The sequence below is a fragment of the Ranitomeya variabilis genome, chromosome 5 (assembly GCF_051348905.1).
Source record: "Ranitomeya variabilis isolate aRanVar5 chromosome 5, aRanVar5.hap1, whole genome shotgun sequence".
In the NCBI taxonomy this organism is placed as follows: domain Eukaryota; kingdom Metazoa; phylum Chordata; class Amphibia; order Anura; family Dendrobatidae; genus Ranitomeya; species Ranitomeya variabilis.
Genome location: NC_135236.1, coordinates 481,941,288 through 481,968,748, shown reverse-complemented (window position 1 = coordinate 481,968,748; position 27,461 = coordinate 481,941,288). Strand labels below are relative to the sequence as shown.

Sequence of the window (27,461 nt, the reverse complement as noted above, 5' to 3'; positions counted from 1 at the left end):
TTTTATGGTAGTGCCACTTATTTGCCTTCTTCTATCCTTGATCACCTGTTGACACCCATTAGGGGAGTTTCCTATTTAAGGCTGCTTGGCTGCTGGTCCGATGCCGGCCAACAATGTATCAGTAGCATTCTGTTGCTTTCTCCTGCCTCAAGATCCTGTTCAGCTAAGTTGAATTTTGTTTCTAGTTAATGCTATTTTTGTCCAGCTATTTGCAATGTGACTCTCTGTAGCTGGAAGCTCTCGTGGACTGAAATTGCCACTCCAGTGGCATGAGTTGTCACTGGAGTTTTAAAGTAATTTCAGGATGGTGTTTTTGAGTAGTGTTTTGAAGTTGACCGTGAAGTGACTCTTTCCTGTACTTCTGCTATCTAGTAAGCGGACCTCACTGTGCTAAATCTGCTGTTCATCCTACGTATGTCTTTTCCTCTTGACTCACCGTCAATATTTGTGGGGGGCTGCTATCTCCTTTTGGGGTTCATCTCTGGAGGTAAGGCAGGCCTGTATATTCCTCTGATAGGGGTAGTTAGATCTCCGGCTGGCGCGTGGTGTCTAGGGCATCGTAGGAAACACTCCCCGGCTACTTCCAGTGTCGTGTCAGGTTCAGGTCACGGTCACTTTAGTTCCCATCACCGAGAGCTAGTCCGTTGTTATTTTGATTTCCCTGCCATTGGGAAAATCATAACAGTTTGGCCGGCCCCAACATGTGTTAAAACTATGCACTAAAGCAGGAAAGGATATGAAAAGGTTTTTTTTTTCCTTCTGTGTTTGGAAAGTGCACCTTAGTGCTTATTTGTACTCCTTGCTTAAACTGCAGTCATCAGCCTTTTTTTTTTCCTCTCCTCTTAATCTCTGAATGGCTTTGGTTACACCTGTTTGAATCATGGATCCACAGAGTTTGGTTGCAGGTCTGAATAACCTGGCTACAAAGGTCCAGAACTTACAAGATTTTGTTATACGTGCTCCAATGTCTGAACCTAAGATCCCTATGCCTGAATTTTTTACCGGAGACAGATCCTGTTTTTTGAATTTCAGAGAGAATTGTAAATTGTTTTTGTCTCTGAAATCTCACTCTGCTGGTGATCCTGCGCAACAGGTTAAAATTGTTATTTCTCTATTGCGGGGTGACCCACAAAGTTGGGCATTTGCATTGTCGCCAGGGGATCCTGCGTTATTAAATGTAGATGCGTTTTTTCTGGCTTTGGGGTTGCTTTATGAAGAACCTAATTTAGAGATTTTGGCTGAGAAAGCCTTGATAGCTCTTTCCCAAGGGCAAGATGAAGCAGAGATATACTGTCAGAAATTTCGTAAATGGTCGGTGCTTACTAAATGGAATGAGTGCGCTCTAGCAGCTAATTTCAGAGAAGGTCTCTCTGATGCCGTGAAGGATGTCATGGTGGGGTTCCCTGTGCCTACAGGTCTGAATGATGCCATGAAATTGGCTATCCAGATTGATCGGCGTTTACGGGAGCGCAAATCTGTGCACCATATGGCGGTATCTTCTGAGCAAAAACCTGTGCACCATATGGCGGTATCTTCTGAGCAAAAACCTGTGCATCATTTGGCGGTGACCTCTGAAAAGGCACCAGAGCATATGCAATGCGATAGTGTATTGTCTAGAGGCGAACGACAGAATTACAGGCGCAAAAATGGGTTGTGCTTCTATTGTGGAGATCCAGCTCATGTTATATCAGCATGCTCTAAACGCATAAAGAAGGTTGATAAAAAGGTTGATAAATCTTTTTCTATGGGTACCTTGCAGTCTAAATTTCTTTTGTCCGTGACATTGATTTGTACTTTATCATCTGTTACTGTGGATGCTTATGTGGATTCTGGCGCCGCTCTGAGTCTCATGGATTGGTCCTTTGCCAAGCGTTGTGGGTTTGATTTAGAGCCTCTGGAGGTTTCTATTCCCTTAAAGGGTATTGATTCTACACCTTTGGCTAGCAATAAACCACAATATTGGACACAAGTGACTATGCATCTTTCCCCAGACCATCAGGAGATTATTCGTTTCCTTGTGTTATATAATCTACATGACGTATTAGTACTTGGATTACCATGGTTACAAATTCATAATCCAGTCTTGGACTGGAGATCAATGTCTGTGCTGAGCTGGGGATGTCGGGGGATTCATGGGGATGCACCTTTGGTTCCCATTTCTTCATCTACTCCCTCTGAGATCCCAGCATTTCTGTCAGATTTTTATGATGTCTTTCAGGAGCCTAAGACTGATTCTCTCCCCCCTCACAGAGAGTGTGACTGCGCTATTGAGTTGATTCCCGGTAGTAAATTTCCTAAGGGTCGCTTGTTTAATTTGTCTGTACCTGAACATACTGCTATGCGGGAGTATATCAGAGAATCTTTGGAAAAGGGTCATATTCGCCCCTCTTTGTCTCCATTGGGGGCAGGGTTTTTCTTTGTGGGTAAAAAGGATGGTTCATTGAGACCTTGTATCGACTATCGACTTCTGAATAAGATTACTGTTAAATACCAGTACCCGTTACCTTTACTGACTGATCTGTTTGCTCGCATAAAGGGGGCGAAGTGGTTCACTAAGATCGATCTACGTGGTGCGTATAATTTGGTGCGGATTAAGCAGGGGGATGAGTGGAAGACCGCATTTAATACGCCTGAAGGCCATTTTGAGTACTTGGTAATGCCTTTCGGTCTCGCGAATGCCCCTTCTGTTTTTCAGTCCTTTATGCACGATATTTTCCGTGAATATCTGGATAAATTTATGATTGTGTATTTGGATGATATTTTGATTTTTTCGGAGGACTGGGAATCTCATGTTCAACAGGTCAGGAGAGTTTTTCAGGTTTTACGAGCTAATTCTCTATTTGTGAAGGGCTCAAAGTGTATTTTTGGGGTTCAGAGAATTTCCTTTCTGGGATATATTTTTTCCCCTTCATCTATGGAGATGGACCCTGTTAAGGTTCAGGCTATTTGTGATTGGATACAACCTACTTCTCTAAAGAGTCTTCAGAAATTCTTGGGATTTGCTAATTTCTATCGCCGATTCATAGCGGGTTTTTCTGCCATTGCTAAACCTTTGACTGATTTGACCAAGAAGGGTGCTGATGTTGCTAATTGGTCCTCTGCGGCTGTGGAGGCCTTTCGGGAGCTTAAGCGCCGCTTTTCTTCTGCTCCTGTGTTGCGCCAGCCTGATGTTTCGCTCCCGTTCCAGGTTGAAGTAGATGCTTCCGAGATCGGAGCAGGTGCAGTTTTGTCGCAGAAAGGTCCTGACTGCTCAGTGATGAGACCATGTGCGTTTTTCTCTCTAAAGTTTTCGCCCGCTGAGCGAAATTATGATGTTGGAAATCGGGAGCTTTTGGCCATGAAGTGGGCATTTGAGGAGTGGCGTCATTGGCTTGAGGGTGCTAGACACCAGGTGGTGGTCTTGACTGACCACAAAAATCTAATTTATCTTGAGTCAGCCAGGCGTCTGAATCCTAGACAGGCGCGCTGGTCGTTGTTTTTCTCTCGATTTAACTTTGTGGTCTCATATCTGCCTGGGTCTAAGAACGTGAGGGCGGATGCCCTCTCTAGGAGTTTTGAGCCTGACTCGCCTGGTGATTCCGAACCTACTGGCATCCTGAAGGATGGGGTGATATTGTCAGCTGTCTCCCCAGACCTGCGGCGCTCTTTGCAGGAGTTTCAGGTGGATAGGCCTGATCGCTGTCTGCCTGGTAGACTGTTTGTCCCTGATGACTGGACCAGTAGAGTTATTTCGGAGGTTCACTCTTCCGCGTTGGCAGGTCATCCTGGAATTTTTGGCACCAGGGATCTGGTGTCTAGGTCCTTCTGGTGGCCTTCCTTGTCTCGGGATGTACGTATTTTTGTGCAGTCTTGTGATGTTTGTGCTCGGGCTAAGCCCTGCTGTTCCCGGGCCAGCGGGTTGTTGTTGCCCTTGCCTATTCCTAAGAGGCCTTGGACGCACATCTCTATGGACTTTATTTCTGACCTTCCTGTTTCTCGTAGGATGTCCGTCATCTGGGTGGTGTGTGACCGTTTTTCCAAGATGGTTCACTTGGTACCTTTGCCCAAATTGCCCTCCTCCTCTGAGCTGGTCCCTCTATTTTTTCAGAATGTTGTGCGTTTGCATGGTATTCCTGAGAATATAGTGTCTGACAGGGGTACTCAGTTTGTGTCTAGATTTTGGCGGGCGTTCTGTGCCAGGATGGGCATCGACTTGTCTTTTTCGTCTGCATTCCATCCTCAGACTAATGGCCAGACTGAGCGTACTAATCAGACCTTGGAGACTTACTTGAGGTGTTTTGTGTCCGCTGATCAGGACGATTGGCTTGATTTTTTGCCATTGGCAGAGTTTGCCCTTAACAATCGGGCCAGTTCTGCCACTTTGGTTTCTCCATTTTTTTGTAATTCAGGGTTTCACCCTCGCTTTTCGTCCGGTCAATTGGAGTCTTCAGATTGTCCTGGAGTAGATGCTGTGGTTGATAGAATGCATCAGATTTGGGGACAGGTTGTGGACAATCTGAAGTTGTCCCAGGAGAAGACTCAACAGTTCACTAATCGTCATCGGCGTGTCGGTCCTCGTCTTTGTGTTGGGGACCTGGTTTGGTTGTCTTCTCGATTTGTTCCTATGAAGGTCTCGTCTCCTAAGTTTAAGCCTCGGTTTATCGGCCCTTATAGGATTTTGGAGGTTCTCAATCCTGTGTCCTTTCGTTTGGACCTCCCAGCATCTTTTACTATTCATAATGTTTTTCATCGGTCATTATTGCGGAGGTATGAGGTGCCGGTTGTTCTGTCTGCTGATCCTCCTGCTCCTGTGCTGGTTGAGGGTGAGTTGGAGTATGTGGTGGAAAAGATCTTGGACTCCCGTGTTTCCAGACGGAAACTTCAGTATCTGGTTAAGTGGAAAGGCTATGGTCAGGAGGATAATTCTTGGGTGACAGCATCTGATGTTCATGCTCCTGATTTGGTTCGTGCATTCCATAGTGCTCATCCAGATCGCCCTGGTGGTTCTGGTGAGGGTTCGGTGCCCCCTCCTTAAGGGGGGGGTACTGTTGTGAATTCTGTTTGTGGGCTCCCCCGGTGGTGTTTTATGGTAGTGCCACTTATTTGCCTTCTTCTATCCTTGATCACCTGTTGACACCCATTAGGGGAGTTTCCTATTTAAGGCTGCTTGGCTGCTGGTCCGATGCCGGCCAACAATGTATCAGTAGCATTCTGTTGCTTTCTCCTGCCTCAAGATCCTGTTCAGCTAAGTTGAATTTTGTTTCTAGTTAATGCTATTTTTGTCCAGCTATTTGCAATGTGACTCTCTGTAGCTGGAAGCTCTCGTGGACTGAAATTGCTAGTCCGTTGTTATTTTGATTTCCCTGCCATTGGGAAAATCATAACAGACCAGACTCCGCACACTGCATCAAATTGCTCTGTATGGCTGTCTTTCCAGAAGGAAGCCTCTTCTAAAGATGATGCAAAAGAAAGCCCTCAAACAGTTTGCTGAAGACAAGCAGACTAATGAGATGGATTACTGGTACCATGCCCTGTCGTCTGAAGGCACCAAGATTAACTTATTTGGTTCAGATGGTGTCAAGTATGTGTTGCGACAACCAGGTGAGGACTACAAAGACAAATTTGCCTTGCCTACAGTTAAGCATGATGGTGAAAGTGTCATTGTTTAGGGCTGCATGAGCTCTGCTGGCTGGAGGGAGCTTCTGTTCATTGAGGTAACCATGAATGACAACATGTACTGTGACATAGACGATCCCTTCCTTTCGGAAACTGGGCAGTAGGGCAGTATTCTAATATGATAATGACCCCAAACCTACCTCCAAGATGACTACTGCCTTGCTAAAGAAACTGAGGATAAAGGTGCTAGACTGGCCAACATGTCTACAGACCTAAACCCTTTTGAGCATTTTGGGGCATCCTCCAATGGAAGATGGAGGAGCACAAAGTCTCTAACATCCATCATCTCCCTGATGTCATCATGGAGGAGTGGAAGAGGATTCCAGTGTCAACCTGTGAAGCTCTAGTGAACTCCATGCCCAAGAGAGTTAAAGCAGTGATTGAAAATAATGGTGGTCACACAAAATATTGATACTTTTGGCGCAATTTGGCCATAATCACTTGGGGTTGTATTCACTTTTATTGCCAGTGGTTTAAATATTAATGGCTGTATGTTGAGTTATTTAGAGGGTGCATCAAATTTACACTGTTACACAAGCTTTACACTGACTACTTTACATTGCATCAAAGTGTCATATCTTCAGTGTTGTCTCATGAAGAAGTATAATAAAATATTTGCACAAATGTGAGACTTGTACTTTTGTATACGTTAGCTAAAAATTCAAGTCTAGCATGGTAAAAGAATATATCAAAAGACCAAAAATTGAACTGTTATTTTTAAAACTAATTTTCTTTTATATTAAGTTTAAATAATCTCATTTCAAATAAATTTTAATAATAACTATATTATTTCGTACTTTGCAAAACTTAATTATAGCTTTGGAAGTTAAAACAATATAATAACACAACTGTATCATAAGTCCACATTAATAGAATTGTTCAGCCAAGAAAAAGAAGAAAACATCTAACACTTGGTTTGAATATTAAAATATTCATAAAAAGTTATGCTCGCTTTATCATCTTCCTGCTGCTCCTGATCCGACGGTTTCCTGTCTCTCCCTAGTCAATGTACTAAACCTAAGGTGAGTATGAGGCTGTTCCTATTTCAAATTCAGGTTCCCTAGTCGTGGTGGTAAACATAGAGCTGCTACAGTCTGTAATGGCTGCATTGGTCAAGAGTAAATGTCAGCAAGTCAGCTATAAAACAGTGGCCATACTGGAAAAATGCTGTCTCCTGTCACTTTGAATCGATGCAGCAGTACCTGTAGTGTAAGCGGTCATTGCGAAATCACTCCACAACCTGGTCATAAAACCCCTCTGTCCAACACCACTTTGGATTTGTGCACCTCTAACACATCTGCCATGTTGCTCCCTATGGCTCGTGTGAGAACGATCACCGCCGCTGTGTGCTGGGAATGCCTGAACCAAACGGTCTACAAGAGTTGCTTGTTTAGTAGCCAATATTTGCTCAAGGTTCTCATGTGGCATGATATTTTGTAATTTTCCTTTATATCGTGGATCCAGGAGGCAGGCCAACCAGTAATCGTCATCGGTCATCATTTTGATAATGCGGGGGTCCCTTTTTAGGATAGGCAAGGCATTCTCAGCCATGTGGGCCAATATTCCAGGTGTCAATTGACAGCTTGTGCTGGGTTGAGGAGCACTTTCTTGCAAATCAACATCACTTGTGTCCCGCAAAAATCCTGTACCTGACCTTGCAACGCCACCAGTTTCTATTGCCCCCTGAGAAGCATCCTCCTCCCATAAATATTCATCCCCATCATCCTCCTCCTCTTCATCCGCCGCCTCGTCCAGGAGAGTTCCCTGAGCAGACAATGGCTGACTGTCATCAAGGCTTCCCTCCTCCTCGGCTGCAGACGCCTGCTCCTTAATGTGCATCAAACTTTGCATCAGCTGACGCGTTAGTGGAATGCTCATGCTTATGATGGTGTCGTCTGCACTTACCAGCCATGTGCATTCCTCAAAACACTGAAGGACTTGACAGAGGTCTTGTAGCTTCGACCACTGCACACCATACAACTCCATGTCTGCCATCCAAGTGCCTGCCCATGTATGTGTATCCTCCCACAAATTAATTACAGCACGCCTCTGTTCGCACAGCCTCTGAAGCATGTGCAGTGTGGAGTTCCACCTTGTTGCAACGTCGATTACTAGGCGGTGCTGGGGAAGATTCAGTGATCGCTGATGGTTCAGCATACGGCTGGAGTGTACGGGTGACCAGCGGATGTGCAAGCAAAGTCTTTGCACCTTCAGGAGAAGGGCTGGTAACCCCGGATAATTTTTCAGGAAGCACTGCACCACCAGGTTCAAGGTGTGAGCCAGGCAAGGTATGTGTTTCAGTTCTGAAAGGGTTATGGCAGCCATAAAATTCCTTCTGTTATCACTGACTACCTTGCCTGCCTCAAAATGTACACTGCCCAGCCATGACTGAGTTTCATGCTGCAAGTACTCGGCCAGTACTTCTGCGGTGTGTCTGTTGTCGCCGAAACACGTCATTTGTAACACAGCCTGCTGACGCTTACCACTAGCTGTTCGATAATGGGACACCCCGTGTGCAACACTGGTTGCTGCGGATGGAGTGGTCATGCGACTGCGCTCTGTGGATGAGCTTTCGCTTCTGGAGGAGGAGGAGGGGTGGCGAACACTTACAGCCAATTGTTTCCTATACCGTGGGCTAAGCAGAACTGTACCACTATGGCTGTCCCCAGTGAACCCTGCATCCACCACATTATCCCAGTGCGCCGTGATGGACACGTAACATCCCTGGCCATGCCTACTGGTCCATGCATCTATTGTGGTGTGCACCTTTCCACTGACTGATTGCCTCAATGCATGGACAATGTGGGCTTTGACATGCTGGTGGAGGGCTGGGATGGCTTTTCTAGCAAAGAAGTGCCGACTGGGAAGGTCATAGCGTGGTACTGCGTAGGCCATCAGGTCTTTGAAAGCTTTGCTTTCAAGCAACCGGTAGGGCATCATCTGTAACGAGATTAGTCTAGCAATGTGGGCGTTCAAACCCTGTGTATGCGGATGAGAGTATGAGTACTTTCTTTTCCTAATGAGAGTCTCTTGTAGGGTGAGCTGGACTGGAGAGCTGCATATGGTGGAACTAGCGGTGGTGGTGGTGGACATGGCGGATTGAGAGAGGGTTGGTGATGGTATTCTTGATGTTGGCCTACATACAGTGTTTCCTACCAATAACCTTCTGATTCCCTGACTGCTTTGGCCTTACGACGATACCTCCACATTTGCTGCTGGTGGTGTCCTAACCGGTGGGCTTACAGTGAGGGAAGCAATGTAGCATTGCTGACTACCTTTATTCTGAGCAGGTGCACCAATAGTACGTGATGTTTGGTAGCTAGTCCAGGCTTGCAAGCGCATGCTGGTTAAATGTCTATGCATGCACGTTGTATTTAAATTTTGAAGATTCTTCCCTCTGCTAAAGGTCTTTGAACATTTCTTACAGATAACTTTTGACTGATCATTCGGATCTTGGTTAAAAAATTGCCACACTGCACTCTTCCTACTATCGAATACCTTTTCAGGCATTGCACACTGTGCTACTTTCACCAGATGGCCACGCTGTCCTAAAACTGTTTTTGTTTTTGACACGCATTTTTGGCCTGATACGGGCCTGCCAGATGACAGCTGTTGCGATGTAAATGGCTACTGCGGATCATCCTCCTCCGCTTCTGAGCTACTGGCAGCGGCACCCTCTTCCCCCAATGGCTGCCAATCTGGGTCAACAACTGGGTCATCTATCACCTCCTCTTCAATGTCATGTGCACATTCCTCTGTGTCACCGTGTAAGGTTCTATAGCGTTCAGGACGGGGCACCATAGTCTCATCAGGGTCAGATTCGGGCTCAGTACACTGCGAGGGCAATGTAGTGATCTGAGTCAATGGAACAGCATAATAATCTAGCTGTGGCTGTGCATCAGTGCACTCCATGTCCGATTCATCTTGTAATGGGCAGTTAACAATTTCCCTTTCTAACCCAGGCACGGTATGTGTAAAGAGCTCCATGGAGTAACCTGTAGTATCACCTGATGCATCCTTCACTTTTGGTTTGGGTGAAGGACACAAGGAAACGTTTTGTTCCTGACCGGGAGCATCCACTGACGACTCGCTGCTTTTATATTTTGAACTTTCTGAAGAGGAGGCGAAAGAGCTAGAGACTGAGTCAGCAAGGAAAGCCAAAACTTTTTCCTGCTGCTCCGGCTTTAAAAGCGGTTTTCCTACTCCAAGATAAGGGAGCCTTCGAGGCCTTGTGTAGGCAGATGATGACGCTGGCTCAACACCTCCAGCCTTAGGTGCTATTTTGCTTTTTCCACTACCACCAGATGCTCCACCACCACCACCACCATCAGTACCAGCTGGCAACGACCGCCCATGGATTCTTCCATCAGACTTCCTCATTTTTGGGAAAATCTAACCAAAATAACAACCGTTATATGGTACTGTAAAACAAGGTAGAAGGTGTATATAAACTTGTTGAGAATTTAAATCTCCCTTTTTTGGGGGGGAGACTGAACCAAAACTCAGGCCCATTGTATAACACAACACAATGTAAGTGCAGAACGTGGCTGGCTGATGTACGACAAACTAACAGAACTGACGCATATTCACTTTGTGACAATTTGAATCTCCCTTTTTGGGGGGGGAGAATGCACCAAAACTCAGGCCCAGTGTATAACACAACACAGTGTAAGTGGCAGAACGTGGCTGGCTGATATACGACAAACTAACAGAACTGACGTATATCCACTTTGTGACAATCTGAATCTCCCTTTTTTTAGGGGAGACTGCACCAAAACTCAGGCCCAGTGTATAACACAACACAATGTAAGTGGCAGAACGTGGCTGGCTAATATACGACAAACTAACAGAACTGACGTATATCCACTTTGTGACAATTTTAATCTCCCTTTTTTGGGGGGAGACTGCACCAAAACTCAGGCCCAGTGTATAACACAACACAATGTAAGTGGCAGAACGTGGCTGGCTGATATACGACAAACTAACAGATCTGACGTATATCCACTTTGTGACAATTTGAATCTCCCTTTTTTGGGGGGAGACTGCACCAAAACTCAGACAGCCCAGTGTGTAACACAACACAATGTAAGTGGCAGAAAGTGGCTGGAAGATATATGAAAAAATACAAGGATTGTAGTACAATTTCAATCTCCCTACAATGATCTCAGGACAAGTATGGCAGCAATACAAAGGACTGCTGCACACAGAAGTGTGGACTAGGGTTGAACGACTTTTATTTTTATAGGATCGGGTCGGGTTTCACGAAACCCGACTTTCTCAAAATTCGGGTCGAGTGAAATCGGCCGATCCTATAAAAAAGTCGGGGTCGGGGTCGGCCGAAACACGAAACCCAATGCAGTGCAATGGGATACTATGGTTCCCAAGGTCCGAAGGAGAGGAAACTCTCCTTCAGGCCCTGGGATCCATATTAATGTGTAAATTAAAGAATCAAAATAAAAAATATTGATATACTCACCCTCGGACACGCCCTGGTACTAACCGGCAGCCTTCCTTCCTAAGAATGAGCGCGTGAATGACCTGCGGTGACGTCGCGGCTTGTGATTGGTCGCGTGAGCGGTCACATGGGCGGTCACGTGACCAATCACAAGCCGCGACATCATCTTAGGTCCTTCACGCGCTCATTCTTAGGAAGGAAGGCTGCCGGAAAGAAGCAGGGCGCGTCCGAGGGTGAGTTGTTATGATTTTCCCAATGGCAGGGAAATCAAAATAACAACGGACTAGCTCTCGGTGATGGGAACTAAAGTGACCGTGACCTGAACCTGACACGACACTGGAAGTAGCCGGGGAGTGTTTCCTACGATGCCCTAGACACCACGCGCCAGCCGGAGATCTAACTACCCCTATCAGAGGAATATACAGGCCTGCCTTACCTCCAGAGATGAACCCCAAAAGGAGATAGCAGCCCCCCACAAATATTGACGGTGAGTCAAGAGGAAAAGACATACGTAGGATGAACAGCAGATTTAGCACAGTGAGGTCCGCTTACTAGATAGCAGAAGTACAGGAAAGAGTCACTTCACGGTCAACTTCAAAACACTACTCAAAAACACCATCCTGAAATTACTTTAAAACTCCAGTGACAACTCATGCCACTGGAGTGGCAATTTCAGTCCACGAGAGCTTCCAGCTACAGAGAGTCACATTGCAAATAGCTGGACAAAAATAGCATTAACTAGAAACAAAATTCAACTTAGCTGAACAGGATCTTGAGGCAGGAGAAAGCAACAGAATGCTACTGATACATTGTTGGCCGGCATCGGACCAGCAGCCAAGCAGCCTTAAATAGGAAACTCCCCTAATGGGTGTCAACAGGTGATCAAGGATAGAAGAAGGCAAATAAGTGGCACTACCATAAAACACCACTGGGGGAGCCCACAAACAGAATTCACAACAGTACCCCCCCCTTAAGGAGGGGGCACCGAACCCTCACCAGAACCACCAGGGCGATCTGGATGAGCACTATGGAATGCACGAACCAAATCAGGAGCATGAACATCAGATGCAGTCACCCAAGAATTATCCTCCTGACCATAGCCTTTCCACTTAACCAGATACTGAAGTTTCCGTCTGGAAACACGGGAGTCCAAGATCTTTTCCACCACATACTCCAACTCACCCTCAACCAGCACAGGAGCAGGAGGATCAGCAGACGGAACAACCGGCACCTCATACCTCCGCAATAATGACCGATGAAAAACATTATGAATAGTAAAAGATGCTGGGAGGTCCAAACGAAAGGACACAGGATTGAGAACCTCCAGAATCCTATAAGGGCCGATAAACCGAGGCTTAAACTTAGGAGACGAGACCTTCATAGGAACAAATCGAGAAGACAACCAAACCAGGTCCCCAACACAAAGACGAGGACCGACACGCCGATGACGATTAGTGAACTGTTGAGTCTTCTCCTGGGACAACTTCAGATTGTCCACAACCTGTCCCCAAATCTGATGCATTCTATCAACCACAGCATCTACTCCAGGACAATCTGAAGACTCCAATTGACCGGACGAAAAGCGAGGGTGAAACCCTGAATTACAAAAAAATGGAGAAACCAAAGTGGCAGAACTGGCCCGATTGTTAAGGGCAAACTCTGCCAATGGCAAAAAATCAAGCCAATCGTCCTGATCAGCGGACACAAAACACCTCAAGTAAGTCTCCAAGGTCTGATTAGTACGCTCAGTCTGGCCATTAGTCTGAGGATGGAATGCAGACGAAAAAGACAAGTTGATGCCCATCCTGGCACAGAACGCCCGCCAAAATCTAGACACAAACTGAGTACCCCTGTCAGACACTATATTCTCAGGAATACCATGCAAACGCACAACATTCTGAAAAAATAGAGGGACCAGCTCAGAGGAGGAGGGCAATTTGGGCAAAGGTACCAAGTGAACCATCTTGGAAAAACGGTCACACACCACCCAGATGACGGACATCCTACGAGAAACAGGAAGGTCAGAAATAAAGTCCATAGAGATGTGCGTCCAAGGCCTCTTAGGAATAGGCAAGGGCAACAACAACCCGCTGGCCCGGGAACAGCAGGGCTTAGCCCGAGCACAAACATCACAAGACTGCACAAAAATACGTACATCCCAAGACAAGGAAGGCCACCAGAAGGACCTAGACACCAGATCCCTGGTGCCAAAAATTCCAGGATGACCTGCCAACGCGGAAGAGTGAACCTCCGAAATAACTCTACTGGTCCAGTCATCAGGGACAAACAGTCTACCAGGCGGACAGCGATCAGGCCTATCCACCTGAAACTCCTGCAAAGAGCGCCGCAGGTCTGGGGAGACAGCTGACAATATCACCCCATCCTTCAGGATGCCAGTAGGTTCGGAATCACCAGGCGAGTCAGGCTCAAAACTCCTAGAGAGGGCATCCGCCCTCACATTCTTAGACCCAGGCAGATATGAGACCACAAAGTTAAATCGAGAGAAAAACAACGACCAGCGCGCCTGTCTAGGATTCAGACGCCTGGCTGACTCAAGATAAATTAGATTTTTGTGGTCAGTCAAGACCACCACCTGGTGTCTAGCACCCTCAAGCCAATGACGCCACTCCTCAAATGCCCACTTCATGGCCAAAAGCTCCCGATTTCCAACATCATAATTTCGCTCAGCGGGCGAAAACTTTAGAGAGAAAAACGCACATGGTCTCATCACTGAGCAGTCAGGACCTTTCTGCGACAAAACTGCACCTGCTCCGATCTCGGAAGCATCTACTTCAACCTGGAACGGGAGCGAAACATCAGGCTGGCGCAACACAGGAGCAGAAGAAAAGCGGCGCTTAAGCTCCCGAAAGGCCTCCACAGCCGCAGAGGACCAATTAGCAACATCAGCACCCTTCTTGGTCAAATCAGTCAAAGGTTTAGCAATGGCAGAAAAACCCGCTATGAATCGGCGATAGAAATTAGCAAATCCCAAGAATTTCTGAAGACTCTTTAGAGAAGTAGGTTGTATCCAATCACAAATAGCCTGAACCTTAACAGGGTCCATCTCCATAGATGAAGGGGAAAAAATATATCCCAGAAAGGAAATTCTCTGAACCCCAAAAATACACTTTGAGCCCTTCACAAATAGAGAATTAGCTCGTAAAACCTGAAAAACTCTCCTGACCTGTTGAACATGAGATTCCCAGTCCTCCGAAAAAATCAAAATATCATCCAAATACACAATCATAAATTTATCCAGATATTCACGGAAAATATCGTGCATAAAGGACTGAAAAACGGAAGGGGCATTCGCGAGACCGAAAGGCATTACCAAATACTCAAAATGGCCTTCAGGCGTATTAAATGTGGTCTTCCACTCATCCCCCTGCTTAATCCGCACCAAATTATACGCACCACGTAGATCGATCTTAGTGAACCACTTCGCCCCCTTTATGCGAGCAAACAGATCAGTCAGTAAAGGTAATGGGTACTGGTATTTAACTGTAATCTTATTCAGAAGTCGATAGTCGATACAAGGTCTCAATGAACCATCCTTTTTACCCACAAAGAAAAACCCTGCCCCCAATGGAGACAAAGAGGGGCGAATATGACCCTTTTCCAAAGATTCTCTGATATACTCCCGCATAGCAGTATGTTCAGGTACAGACAAATTAAACAAGCGACCCTTAGGAAATTTACTACCGGGAATCAACTCAATAGCGCAGTCACACTCTCTGTGAGGGGGGAGAGAATCAGTCTTAGGCTCCTGAAAGACATCATAAAAATCTGACAGAAATGCTGGGATCTCAGAGGGAGTAGATGAAGAAATGGGAACCAAAGGTGCATCCCCATGAATCCCCCGACATCCCCAGCTCAGCACAGACATTGATCTCCAGTCCAAGACTGGATTATGAATTTGTAACCATGGTAATCCAAGTACTAATACGTCATGTAGATTATATAACACAAGGAAACGAATAATCTCCTGATGGTCTGGGGAAAGATGCATAGTCACTTGTGTCCAATATTGTGGTTTATTGCTAGCCAAAGGTGTAGAATCAATACCCTTTAAGGGAATAGAAACCTCCAGAGGCTCTAAATCAAACCCACAACGCTTGGCAAAGGACCAATCCATGAGACTCAGAGCGGCGCCAGAATCCACATAAGCATCCACAGTAACAGATGATAAAGTACAAATCAATGTCACGGACAAAAGAAATTTAGACTGCAAGGTACCCATAGAAAAAGATTTATCAACCTTTTTATCAACCTTCTTTATGCGTTTAGAGCATGCTGATATAACATGAGCTGGATCTCCACAATAGAAGCACAACCCATTTTTGCGCCTGTAATTCTGTCGTTCGCCTCTAGACAATACACTATCGCATTGCATATGCTCTGGTGCCTTTTCAGAGGTCACCGCCAAATGATGCACAGGTTTTTGCTCAGAAGATACCGCCATATGGTGCACAGGTTTTTGCTCAGAAGATACCGCCATATGGTGCACAGGTTTTTGCTCAAAAGATACCGCCATATGGTGCACAGATTTTTGCTTAGAAGATACCGCCATATGGTGCACAGATTTGCGCTCCCGTAAACGCCGATCAATCTGGATAGCCAATTTCATGGCATCATTCAGACCTGTAGGCACAGGGATCCCCACCATGACATCCTTCACGGCATCAGAGAGACCTTCTCTGAAATTAGCTGCTAGAGCGCACTCATTCCATTTAGTAAGCACCGACCATTTACGAAATTTCTGGCAGTATATCTCAGCTTCATCTTGCCCTTAGGAAAGAGCTATCAAGGCTTTCTCAGCCAAAATCTCTAAATTAGGTTCTTCATAAAGCAACCCCAAAGCCAGAAAAAACGCATCTACATTTAATAACGCAGGATCCCCTGGCGACAATGCAAATGCCCAACTTTGTGGGTCACCCCGCAATAGAGAAATAACAATTTTAACCTGTTGCGCAGGATCACCAGCAGAGTGAGATTTCAGAGACAAAAACAATTTACAATTCTCTCTGAAATTCAAAAAACAGGATCTGTCTCCGGTAAAAAATTCAGGCATAGGGATCTTAGGTTCAGACATTGGAGCACGTATAACAAAATCTTGTAAGTTCTGGACCTTTGTAGCCAGGTTATTCAGACCTGCAACCAAACTCTGTGGATCCATGATTCAAACAGGTGTAACCAAAGCCATTCAGAGATTAAGAGAAGAGGGAAAAAAAAAAGGCTGAAGACTGCAGTTTAAGCAAGGAGTACAAATAAGCACTAAGGTGCACTTTCCAAACACAGAAGGAAAAAAAAACCTTTTCATATCCTTTCCTGCTTTAGTGCATAGTTTTAACACATGTTGGGGCCGGCCAAACTGTTATGATTTTCCCAATGGCAGGGAAATCAAAATAACAACGGACTAGCTCTCGGTGATGGGAACTAAAGTGACCGTGACCTGAACCTGACACGACACTGGAAGTAGCCGGGGAGTGTTTCCTACGATGCCCTAGACACCACGCGCCAGCCGGAGATCTAACTACCTCTATCAGAGGAATATACAGGCCTGCCTTACCTCCAGAGATGAACCCCAAAAGGAGATAGCAGCCCCCCACAAATATTGACGGTGAGTCAAGAGGAAAAGACATACGTAGGATGAACAGCAGATTTAGCACAGTGAGGTCCGCTTACTAGATAGCAGAAGTACAGGAAAGAGTCACTTCACGGTCAACTTCAAAACACTACTCAAAAACACCATCCTGAAATTACTTTAAAACTCCAGTGACAACTCATGCCACTGGAGTGGCAATTTCAGTCCACGAGAGCTTCCAGCTACAGAGAGTCACATTGCAAATAGCTGGACAAAAATAGCATTAACTAGAAACAAAATTCAACTTAGCTGAACAGGATCTTGAGGCAGGAGAAAGCAACAGAATGCTACTGATACATTGTTGGCCGGCATCGGACCAGCAGCCAAGCAGCCTTAAATAGGAAACTCCCCTAATGGGTGTCAACAGGTGATCAAGGATAGAAGAAGGCAAATAAGTGGCACTACCATAAAACACCACCGGGGGAGCCCACAAACAGAATTCACAACAGTGAGTATATTCCTATTAGGTATATACTCACCCTCGGACGTGCCCTGCTTCTTTCCGGCAGCCTTCCTTCCTAAGAATGAGCACGTGAAGGACCTTAGATGACGTCGCGGCTTGTGATTGGTCGCGTGACCGCCCATGTGACCGCTCACACGACCAATCACAAGCCGCGACGTCACCGCAGGTCATTCACGCGCTCATTCTTAGGAAGGAAGGCTGCCGGTTAGTACCAGGGCGCATCCGAGGGTGAGTATATCAATATTTTTTATTTTGATTCTTTATTTTACACTTAAATATGGATTCCGATACCGATTCCCGATATCGCAAACATATCGGAACTCGGTATCGGAATTCCGATACCAGATTCAGAAGATCGCCGACCTCATGGCCGACCCCACACAGGGGTCGGGTTTCATGAAACCCGACTTTGCCAAAAGTCGGCGACTTCTGAAAATGGCCGACCCGTTTCGCTCAACCGTAGTGTGGACAAATAAACAAGATAACTGTGCAGAAAGGAGCAACAGGATTTTTGCTTTTAAAAAAGCAGTTGGTTTGCACAGCAGCGTGCAAACAGCAATGCAGCTATCAGGGAGCCTTATAAGGCAGACTAATAAGCTACAGAGCTGATGCACAAAATATAGCCTCCACTGTCCCTGCAAAAAAAAAAGGTGGTGATGGACAGTGGAAATCGCTACAGCACAAGCGGTTTGGGGGCTAATCTTCCCTCCCTAACTATATCCCTTCTTCTGATGAAGCTGCAGCAACCTCTCCCTATGCTAAGATCAGCAGAAGTAAGATGGCTTTCGGTGTGCACGCCCCTTTATACCCCCTGTGACGTTACAGAAAGCAAGCCAATCACTGTCATGCCCTTCTCTAAGATGGTGGGGACCGAGACCTATGTCATCATGCTGCTCACACTCTGCGTCCTCCTTCATTGGCTGAAAAATGGCGCTGAACGCGTCATATGAAACGCGACTTTGGCGTGAAGATTGACGACCTCATGGCCGATCCCACACTAGAATCGGGTCGAGTTTCATGAAACCCGACTTTGCCAAAAGTCGGCGATTTTTGAATTTGTCCGATCCGTTTCACTCAACCCTATTGCTTACATTTTTGAAACAGAAGCAGTCTGAAAAACTGTTGAAAGCATGCCAAGACGCATGAAAGCTGTGATTAAAAATCTTGGTTATTCCACAAAATATTGATTTCTGAGCTCCTCCTGAGTTGAAACATTAGTATTGTTGTTTCTAAATGATTATGAGCTTGTTTTCTTTGCATTATTTGAGGTCTGAAAGCACAGTTGTTGTTTTTAATTTTGACTATTTCTCCTTTTCAGAAAATAAATGCAAAATGTATTGCTTGGAAATTCGGAGACATGTTGTCAGAAGTTTATAGAATAAATGAACAATTTACATTTTACTCAAAAATATACCTATAAAGAGAAAAATCAGACAAACTGAACATTTTGCAGTGGTCTCTTAATTTTTGCCAGAGCTGTATTTGGCACCATTCATTACTCGCACGAATAATACAGTAATCGGGCTATTCATTACTCAGGGAGTAATTTGGTATTCGCATCAGTGTATTAGAGTGACCCACTCAGAATGTTTGGCGCTTTATTCACTTGCCAATCACAGTAATGCCAGCATCATCTTTGGTGTGGCATTACTGTGATTGGCTGCCCGAATGTCGGGTGTTTGTTGTGCTGTCATGTGCATGTTCTGATCTTTGGTAAAATCATTCCCGCCGGTCAGAGAGCCGCGGTTCACATACTGTCAAAAGAAAGTGTGAGCGCTCAGCTGTGATCGGAGCTATAAATTTTACCTCAGGTCACTGGTGTCAGATGATGGGACTACAGCTCCCATCAGCTGCCTCCTGCTGCGGCAAATAACAGCAAGAGCAGGAGCGGCTGTTGAAAGTATTCGTCAGCCACTCCTGTGCTGTAAATAAATAATTTTAAAAAAATCCCCTGTATTTCTGTTATGGTTGGCGGACTGCACTAAAAAAAATAATAAAGTGCAATCGCAACTCGGGGTCCATCGTGCAGAGATGTATAACTGCTGCTGGTGTGAACAATGGCGGGACACAACAGCGTGTGACCACTATAACAGCACTGTATCAACGTCACACAGTATGAACAGTATGCAGAGCACTATACCATGTTCAACATCACAGGGATAACAGCACATGGACTGCAACTAAACTGTAAAAAAAACAAAGAGAAAAACAGGTCGGTACAGGAGGCAGAATAAATGTAAGCTCCTATTTTTTCACCATCCATTGTTGCGCTGTCTCTGTTTTTTGTGGTCTTGGTACTGTCCGGGATGGGCTCCCTTGTTTTGGATGTGCGCCCTTGTGTCCGCTGAGACCTTCAATCTATATATACAAGGGTGCGGTTTTGACTTTCTTTTGTTTTGACTCTGCAACTAAACTGTGTCAATCGCATACAAGAATGAGGCAGATGCAGAGCCAAAGAAAGAACTCATGTGACGCTAGGTGCAAAACCCTGATGCTTTCCCTGAGAGGTGTAGCCTGAGTGTTGGACTTGCTGTGTGACTCAACTGCACTAACTGCATACATGTAGGAAACAGATGCTAAGCCAAGTGGTAGCTACCCAGTCTTATCCCTACCTTGCCAAAGAAAGAACTCTCAATGTATAGAGCTTCACGAGCAAACAGAGTGGCAAAGTATCCACTCACAAACACCACACATAAATGATACTAGCGCGCTAGCTTGCACCGCTGAGAGCCTTTTAAACCCTTGGATCCACCCCAAACAATCACACCTAGCCAGTTATGGCATCGCCTGCGGGCCAATCCAGAACCATCACATCACCAGGGCAGCTAACGTCCTACCACCAATGAGAAGACGCCACATCACAGACATGCTCAGGAAGGTGATTTCTGGGCTTAAACTCCAGTGCGCAGGGCTGCACCAGAATATCACTGGTTCCCATAGACTTGGCTGGAGAGCCAGCAGCAACCAAGTGAATATCGTGAGCCTGAGCAAGATGCTGGGACTGCCATCTATGCTGAGCAGCACTCACCTTGGCTGGACCGGAATGGGAGACCACAGCATCAGGTAATGCTTAGAATCTATCCCGCACAGTGGCAGAATCCTGATGCCTAACACCAGCCAGGCAAAACTCACCGTGATCTGCGGGGAAGTCACTGAGCTTGAACTGCGGTGACCTCATCACTGACTTTTTCCCATGGTGCTCAGGTCACCGCAGTTCAACCCGGCTAGGAAGGCAGCCTCACTGACCGACGGTAACCTCTATGACATCACCGCTAGACAATGAGGCTGTGCTTACAGCAGCTCTTTCACCAGTGGTTCTCAGCCTGGACGGTCGCATTTTGACACCATCCAGGTTGAAAACTATTTATACCCCAGATGAGAATAACTGTTTAACTCCATATCAGCATGGGTTTATGAGAAATCGCTCCTGTCAAACCAATCTAATCAGTTTTTATGAAGAGGTAAGCTATAGGCTGGACCACGGTGAGTCATTGGACGTGGTATATCTCGATTTTTCCAAAGCATTTGATACCGTGCCGCACAAGAGGTTGGTACACAAAATGAGAAGGCTTGGTCTGGGGGAAAATGTGTGTAAATGGGTTAGTAACTGGCTTAGTGATAGAAAGCAGAGGGTGGTTATAAATGGTATAGTCTCTAACTGGGTCGCTGTGACCAGTTGGGTACCGCAGGGGTCGGTATTGGGACCTGTTCTCTTCAACATATTCATTAATGATCTGGTAGAAGGTTTACACAGTAAAATATTGATATTTGCAGATGATACAAAACTATGTAAAGCAGTTAATACAAGAGAAGATAGTATTCTGCTACAGATGGATCTGGATAACTTGGAAACTTGGGCTGAAAGGTGGCAGATGAGGTTTAACAATGATAAATGTAAGGTTATACACATGGGAAGAAGGAATCAATGTCACCATTACACACTGAATGGGAAACCACTGGGTAAATCTGACATGGAGAAGGACTTGGGGATCCTAGTTAATGATAAACTTACCTGGAGCAGCCAGTGCCAGGCAGCAGCTGCCAAGGCAAACAGGATCATGGGGTGCATTAAAAGAGGTCTGGATACACATGATGAGAGCATTATACTGCCTCTGTACAAATCCCTAGTTAGACCGCACATGGAGTACTGTGTCCAGTTTTGGGCACCGGTGCTCAAGAAGGATATAATGGAACTAGAGAGAGTACAAAGGAGGGCAACAAAATTAATAAAGGGGATGGGAGAACTACAATACCCAGATAGATTAGCGAAATTAGGATTATTTAGTCTAGAAAAAAGTCGACTGAGGGGCGATCTAATAACCATGTATAAGTATATAAGGGGACAATACAAATATCTCGCTGAGGATCTGTTTATACCAAGGAAGGTAACGGGCACAAGGGGGCATTCTTTGCGTCTGGAGGAGAGAAGGTTTTTCCACCAAAATAGAAGAGGATTCTTTACTGTTAGGGCAGTGAGAATCTGGAATTGCTTGCCTGAGGAGGTGGTGATGGCGAACTCAGTTGAGGGGTTCAAGAGAGGCCTGGATGTCTTCCTGGAGCAGAACAATATTGTATCATACAATTATTAGGTTCTGTAGAAGGACGTAGATCTGGGGATTTATTATGATGGGATATAGGCTGAACTGGATGGACAAATGTCTTTTCTCGGCCTTACTAACTATGTAACTATGTAACTATGGATTATGGCATGTGACAGAAAGTCGGAGATGTGAGGGATATGGTTATTTTTTATTTTGTTTTATTACAGGAGACAAGGGATTCAGTGGAATTAGGCATTAGGTGAGTATAGCTGTGCTTGTTTTTTTTAAATAAAAATGGAAAACTGTGTTTTATTTTATTAAAATACTTTATTCTGGCTGTGTCTATATATACATTATAACTACTGATTAGTAATGGCTAGGTGTCCTATTGACAACTAACCCATGGGCTTGATGTCACCTGACAATACAAAGTTGACATCAACCCCACAAATATGAACCCCACTTGCCACCGCTACAGGGCAATTGGGAAAAGCTGAGCAAAGCACCAGAATTGGCACATCTAATAGATGCCCTTTTTCTGGGAGGCTGTGGGCTGCTATTTTTAGTGGGTCAATATCAATGGCCCCTTACCAACCTGAGAATAGCAGCCCCCAACTGTCCACTTTAGCAATGCTAGTTGTTAAAAATGGGGGGGGACCCATGCATGATTTTTGAATTCATTTGTTTATTTATAGCACAGGTGACGGGTGAGGAAAAGTCCCATCAGCAGCTCTTGCCATCACTGTTAGGCTGCCGTCACACTAGCAGTATTTGGTCAGTATTTTACATCAGTATTTGTAAGCCAAAACCAGGAGTGGAACAATTAGAGGAAAAGTATAATAGAAACATACGTACTGTAGGTGACAGGCTGTATGGTCACATCATGCAATCATGCAACTACCATCCAGATGGAGTAGAGCTAGACCCGTGGAGAGACAAATGGATTATAATCTTCACTGAGGAAAAGTGAGGAATATGGTTGCTTTTTATTTTAATTCTCTTGCCAGAGACAATGGCGTCGATATAATGGGCGAGGTCATAAGTATGGTTTAATTAATATTTATTAAAGGTGTCTGTGTCATTTTTTCAATTAAAGGACTTTTTTATGGGTGTGTGTTTTTATACGATTGACTATGAGGTTTGTAATAGGGGCGTCTTATTGACGCTTCTCCATTACTAATCTCAGGGCTTGATGTCACCAAACAATATGAATATGACATCAACCCCCCCAACTATCACCCCTCTTGCCACCACAACAGGGCAAGTGGGAAGAGCAAAGCTAAGTTCCAGAATTGGCACATGTTATGTGCTTTTTCTGGGGCAGCTGAGAGCTGATATTTTTAACCTGTGGGGCAGTATCCTTTGCTCTTTCCTAGGCTGTTAATATCAGCCTGCAGCTGTCTGCATAGCCTTTGCTAGTTATTAATTACAGGAGGACCTTACGTCATTTTATAAGGGTCCCCAATTTTAATAGCTAGTTGAGGCTAAGTACACAGCTGTAAGTTGATAGTAATAGTCTGGGAAGCTCCATGGGTATTACTTCTTTCCCAGGCTATAAACATCGGCGTCCAGCCATTGGCTTTCCCTCTGCTGGTTTAGAATATTTTTCAGAAACATAATATTTTAATAAATACATGTACAGTAAGCTGCACACACTGTACTAATTGTCACTGTCAGCTAAATATATATATCTATTTATGAGTATTTACTGTATGTAATCCATGTATTCTATCCTGTCAGCTCCTGCTGTGATTTTACAATACACGGTTGCTGAATTGCTGGCTTTTCTTCTATGTAATATATATATATATATATATATATATATATATATATATATATATATATATATATACATATATATATATATATATATACATATATATATATATATATACATATATATATATATATATATATATATATATATATATATATATATATATATACACTCACTGGCCACTTTATTAGGTACACCTGTCCAACTTCTTGTTAACACTTAATTTCTAATCAGCCAATCACATGGCGGCAACTCAGTGCATTTAGGCATGTAGACATGGTCAAGACAATCTCCTGCAGTTCAAACCGAGCATCAGTATGGGGAAGAAAGGTGATTTGAGTGCCTTTGAACGTGGCATGGTTGTTGGTGCCAGAAGGGCTGGTCTGAGTATTTCAGAAACTGCTGATCTACTGGGATTTTCACGCACAACCATCTCTAGGGTTTACAGAGAATGGTCCGAAAAAGAAAAAAAATCCAGTGAGCGGCAGTTCTGTGGGCGGAAATGCCTTGTTGATGCCAGAGGTCAGAGGAGAATAGGCAGACTGGTTCGAGCTGATAGAAAGGCAACAGTGACTCAAATCGCCACCCGTTACAACCAAGGTAGGCCTAAGAGCATCTCTGAACGCACAGTGCGTCGAACTTTGAGGCAGATGGGCTACAGCAGCAGAAGACCACACTGGGTACCACTCCTTTCAGCTAAGAACAGGAAACGGAGGCTACAATTTGTACAAGCTCATCGAAATTGGACAGTAGAAGATTGGAAAAACGTTGCTTCGTCTGATGAGTCTCGATTTCTGCTGCGACATTCGGATGGTAGGGTCAGAATTTGGCGTAAACAACATGAAAGCATGGATCCATCCTGCCTTGTATGGAGCATCTTTGGGATGTGCAGCCGACAAATCTGCGGCAACTGTGTGATGCCATCATGTCAATATGGACCAAAATCTCTGAGGAATGCTTCCAGCACCTTGTTGAATCTATGCCACAAAGAATTGAGGCAGTTCTGAAGGCAAAAAGGGGTCCAACCCGTTACTAGCATGGTGTACCTAATAAAGTGGCCGGTGAGTGTATATATACACATATATATACACATATATATACACATATATACATATATACATATATATATATATATATATATATATATATATGTCGCGCCCCCTCCACCGCCGCAGGGCCGAGGGGTACCCGGTACCGGGCCTCTGAGTCTCTGCTTCTGGGGTTGTCACGGCGGCTAGGCCCCGGTCCGTGACCCTGCCGTGGGGCGCACAGTAGAATGCAAGGTGTGGGTGTTGGTAGTGATGATAGCGATGTAGCGGTGCAGTTGTGGGGTGCAGGTCGCGATAAATAACGAGGACACCAGGTTGCAGTCTCTTTACCTCTTTACTGGAGATCTCTGAGTCCTCAGTCCAGAACACGGTTCACCAGGCTACGCAAGTCCAGCCGGTCCAATGGCACCTCCAGAGTCCTCCTCTCAGGTGGAAATCTGTGCCTTCCTTCTAGCGCTATGTGTTGTAGTCCTTCCCTGCTGTGCTCACGGAAAGTGACCCCACAACGGTTGTGTCTGTTTCTTAAGTTCCCTCACAACTCGATTTGATGTTCCTCTGTAATCCACCCCTCCCTGTATTCAGGTTGGAATGGCACCCGTTTGTCAGGTAGGCCTGGAGTTCTTCCGGGACCCTAGAGACGCCCCTCTCCCGCAATTGCCCCCCAAGACTTCATAGGTGATATGTGGTAGACAGCCCGCCTGAGACCGACTGTCCTGCCGCTGTTTGGAGTATGGCTTGAAGCTGTATTCTATTCCACTCCCTCGGCGTTCCGGCCACCGGTATTGCGCCTCAGCAGGGTGCTGCCTCTTTCAACAAAACCCCTTCTGGTATTCTCCTTCTGCTTGATCTCGTTTCTCACTCAGCACAATCTGCCTCGCTTCTAGTCCTTTCTTGGGCACCGCCGCTAAGCTGAGCAGGCACGGTCCCGTTACGTTCTCTCAATGCCAAGCCTCTGACAGGATCCCACCCCTGGCAGAGACCCTACAGTCTCTCCCTTCACAACACCCTCTGCCACAGGGTGTTGCTCTGTTCAATCCCGTCAGCGTTCTCTCTCTAACTTCCTGCCTGACCCCCAGTTTACCCACTATGGTGGGGAGTGGCCTAATGAATAGCACCCTTAGCTCCCCCCGGAGGCCCTGCTGTGAAACATATTGGTGTCTGTGATACCTGATTGGAGGAACTCCTTCAGTGCCATCGAACGTACCATGGCTCCCCTTAGTGGCAGAGCCACAGTACTGCAGCGACCAGGACTCTGGGGCGCTGCACTCCCCCCTGGTTAAACACAGTACTCCGGGACTGGGAAGAAAAACAACAATACAGATTAGTAAACAGACATACAATTTTGTTGAGTGCAAAACAATAAGTATACTTGAACAGGCTTCCCTTTATGGGAGGTGAGGACACTTTTAACGTTACAAACATAGTCAACATTATAAATTACAGGCTATACATAACTCCTGTTACCCAACCGGGTATTCTACTTAGTGCAAATTCTGGAACAATAAATTAACATTGCCTTTAAGAAACATACACTCTTAGTTTACCAAAGGCCTTCCTATAATCACATTACAGGGTAGGGTAACTTCACATTCTCCTACTTTGAACCTGCAGGACCGCCTGTCCCTATGGCACCAGACCTTCTGCCTCTCCTTTCTTTTACAGGACCGCCCCGTTCAGCCAGGGCCTACTGCCTTTCGCTACTATACATAGTATAGACATAACATTCCTTTCGTTTAAAGAACTCTGAGCCAGCTCTACTCGGCTCCTTTAAGGACTCACTCTCTAACCCCTACGGGTTCGCTTTCTGTCCTTAGTAACAAAGTAACTTTCTATGGGGACGCAGGGCTTACCTTCTATCCTCACCTTCATCATTACTTCTTTACTTTCAACTATGCAGATCTCTACTTCTACCCCTGCGGGCTCTCTGCATCTTTTCCTTTCACAAAACATTATTTTCAGATTTCACAATTCAAAGAATTTAAACACATATAACTTTTCATGTAAAACAGTTACATTCTTTCTCAAAGCATCATCATATTACCGTTCTAAAACAGTATCGCTTTCAAGTTCAATTCACGCATCCCCTTTAAGAGGGGACCAAGCCTTTCTGAGGTAGCTCGTCTTCTCAGCCTACCAGTCCACGCAAAGGCTCCGGACTGGCATCTTCGCAAAGTGTCTTTTAACTAAAACCAGTAGGAAAGGTATCTTCGCAAAGTGTCTTTTAACTAAAACCAGTAGGAAAGGTATCTTCGCAAAGTGTCTTTTAACTAAAACCAGTAGGAGGCACCCTTAAGAAGGTGCAACTATTTACAAGGAAGTTCGAATCATGCACAGTCCATGATTACTGCAGTTTGTGTAAAACTTCTGGAAAACAACAATAGTGACCCCGGGTCAACAAAGGGGTCACCTTTTAAAGTTTACCCTGGACGGGTTTTAGCAGCAAACAATCAGGAATAGTTAAAACAATAAAATAGCAACTATTTACATTTTCTGACAGCAATGTCTTACTGAGGTTCTGCGGAAGGTGATCTCTTATCCGGCCTCACCAGGCCAACAGATCGCACCGGTGAGCCAGGACGCCGTTCCGGTCCCAGCAGTGATAGAATCCCTCGCCGGGAGGTCCTCCTTACTGGCAGACGCACACGTCCCTCCGGGGCACGGCAAGGCTGGGCTTCTCGGGGTTCCGCGGGGCCGGGCTCTGCTGCTTTCCCCACTGAATCAGCTCCTTCTGGTGTTCCGGCAGCAGCCTGGAGGGCAATGCATCGCTGCACGCCCCGCGCCATCCAGCCAGCCTCTCCCGTAGCCCTCCTCCAACGAGTGTAGGTGACGGCATCACCTGGCTTCAGATCGCGAGCGATCCTCCCGCTGCAAGGCTCC

At 45.5% G+C, this 27,461-nt stretch overlaps 1 protein-coding gene across 1 annotated transcript in view; it reads left to right on the top strand.

Moving 5' to 3' along the window:
* Window positions 1-27,461, top strand: part of LOC143775062 (dynein axonemal heavy chain 3-like) — a 2,972,411-nt gene that overhangs the window by 285,574 nt on the left and 2,659,376 nt on the right. Inside the window, exon 6 of the mRNA XM_077262897.1 lies at window positions 5,417-5,580. Coding sequence (XP_077119012.1) covers window positions 5,417-5,580 — 164 coding nt within the window. The remainder of the gene's footprint in view (window positions 1-5,416; window positions 5,581-27,461) is intronic.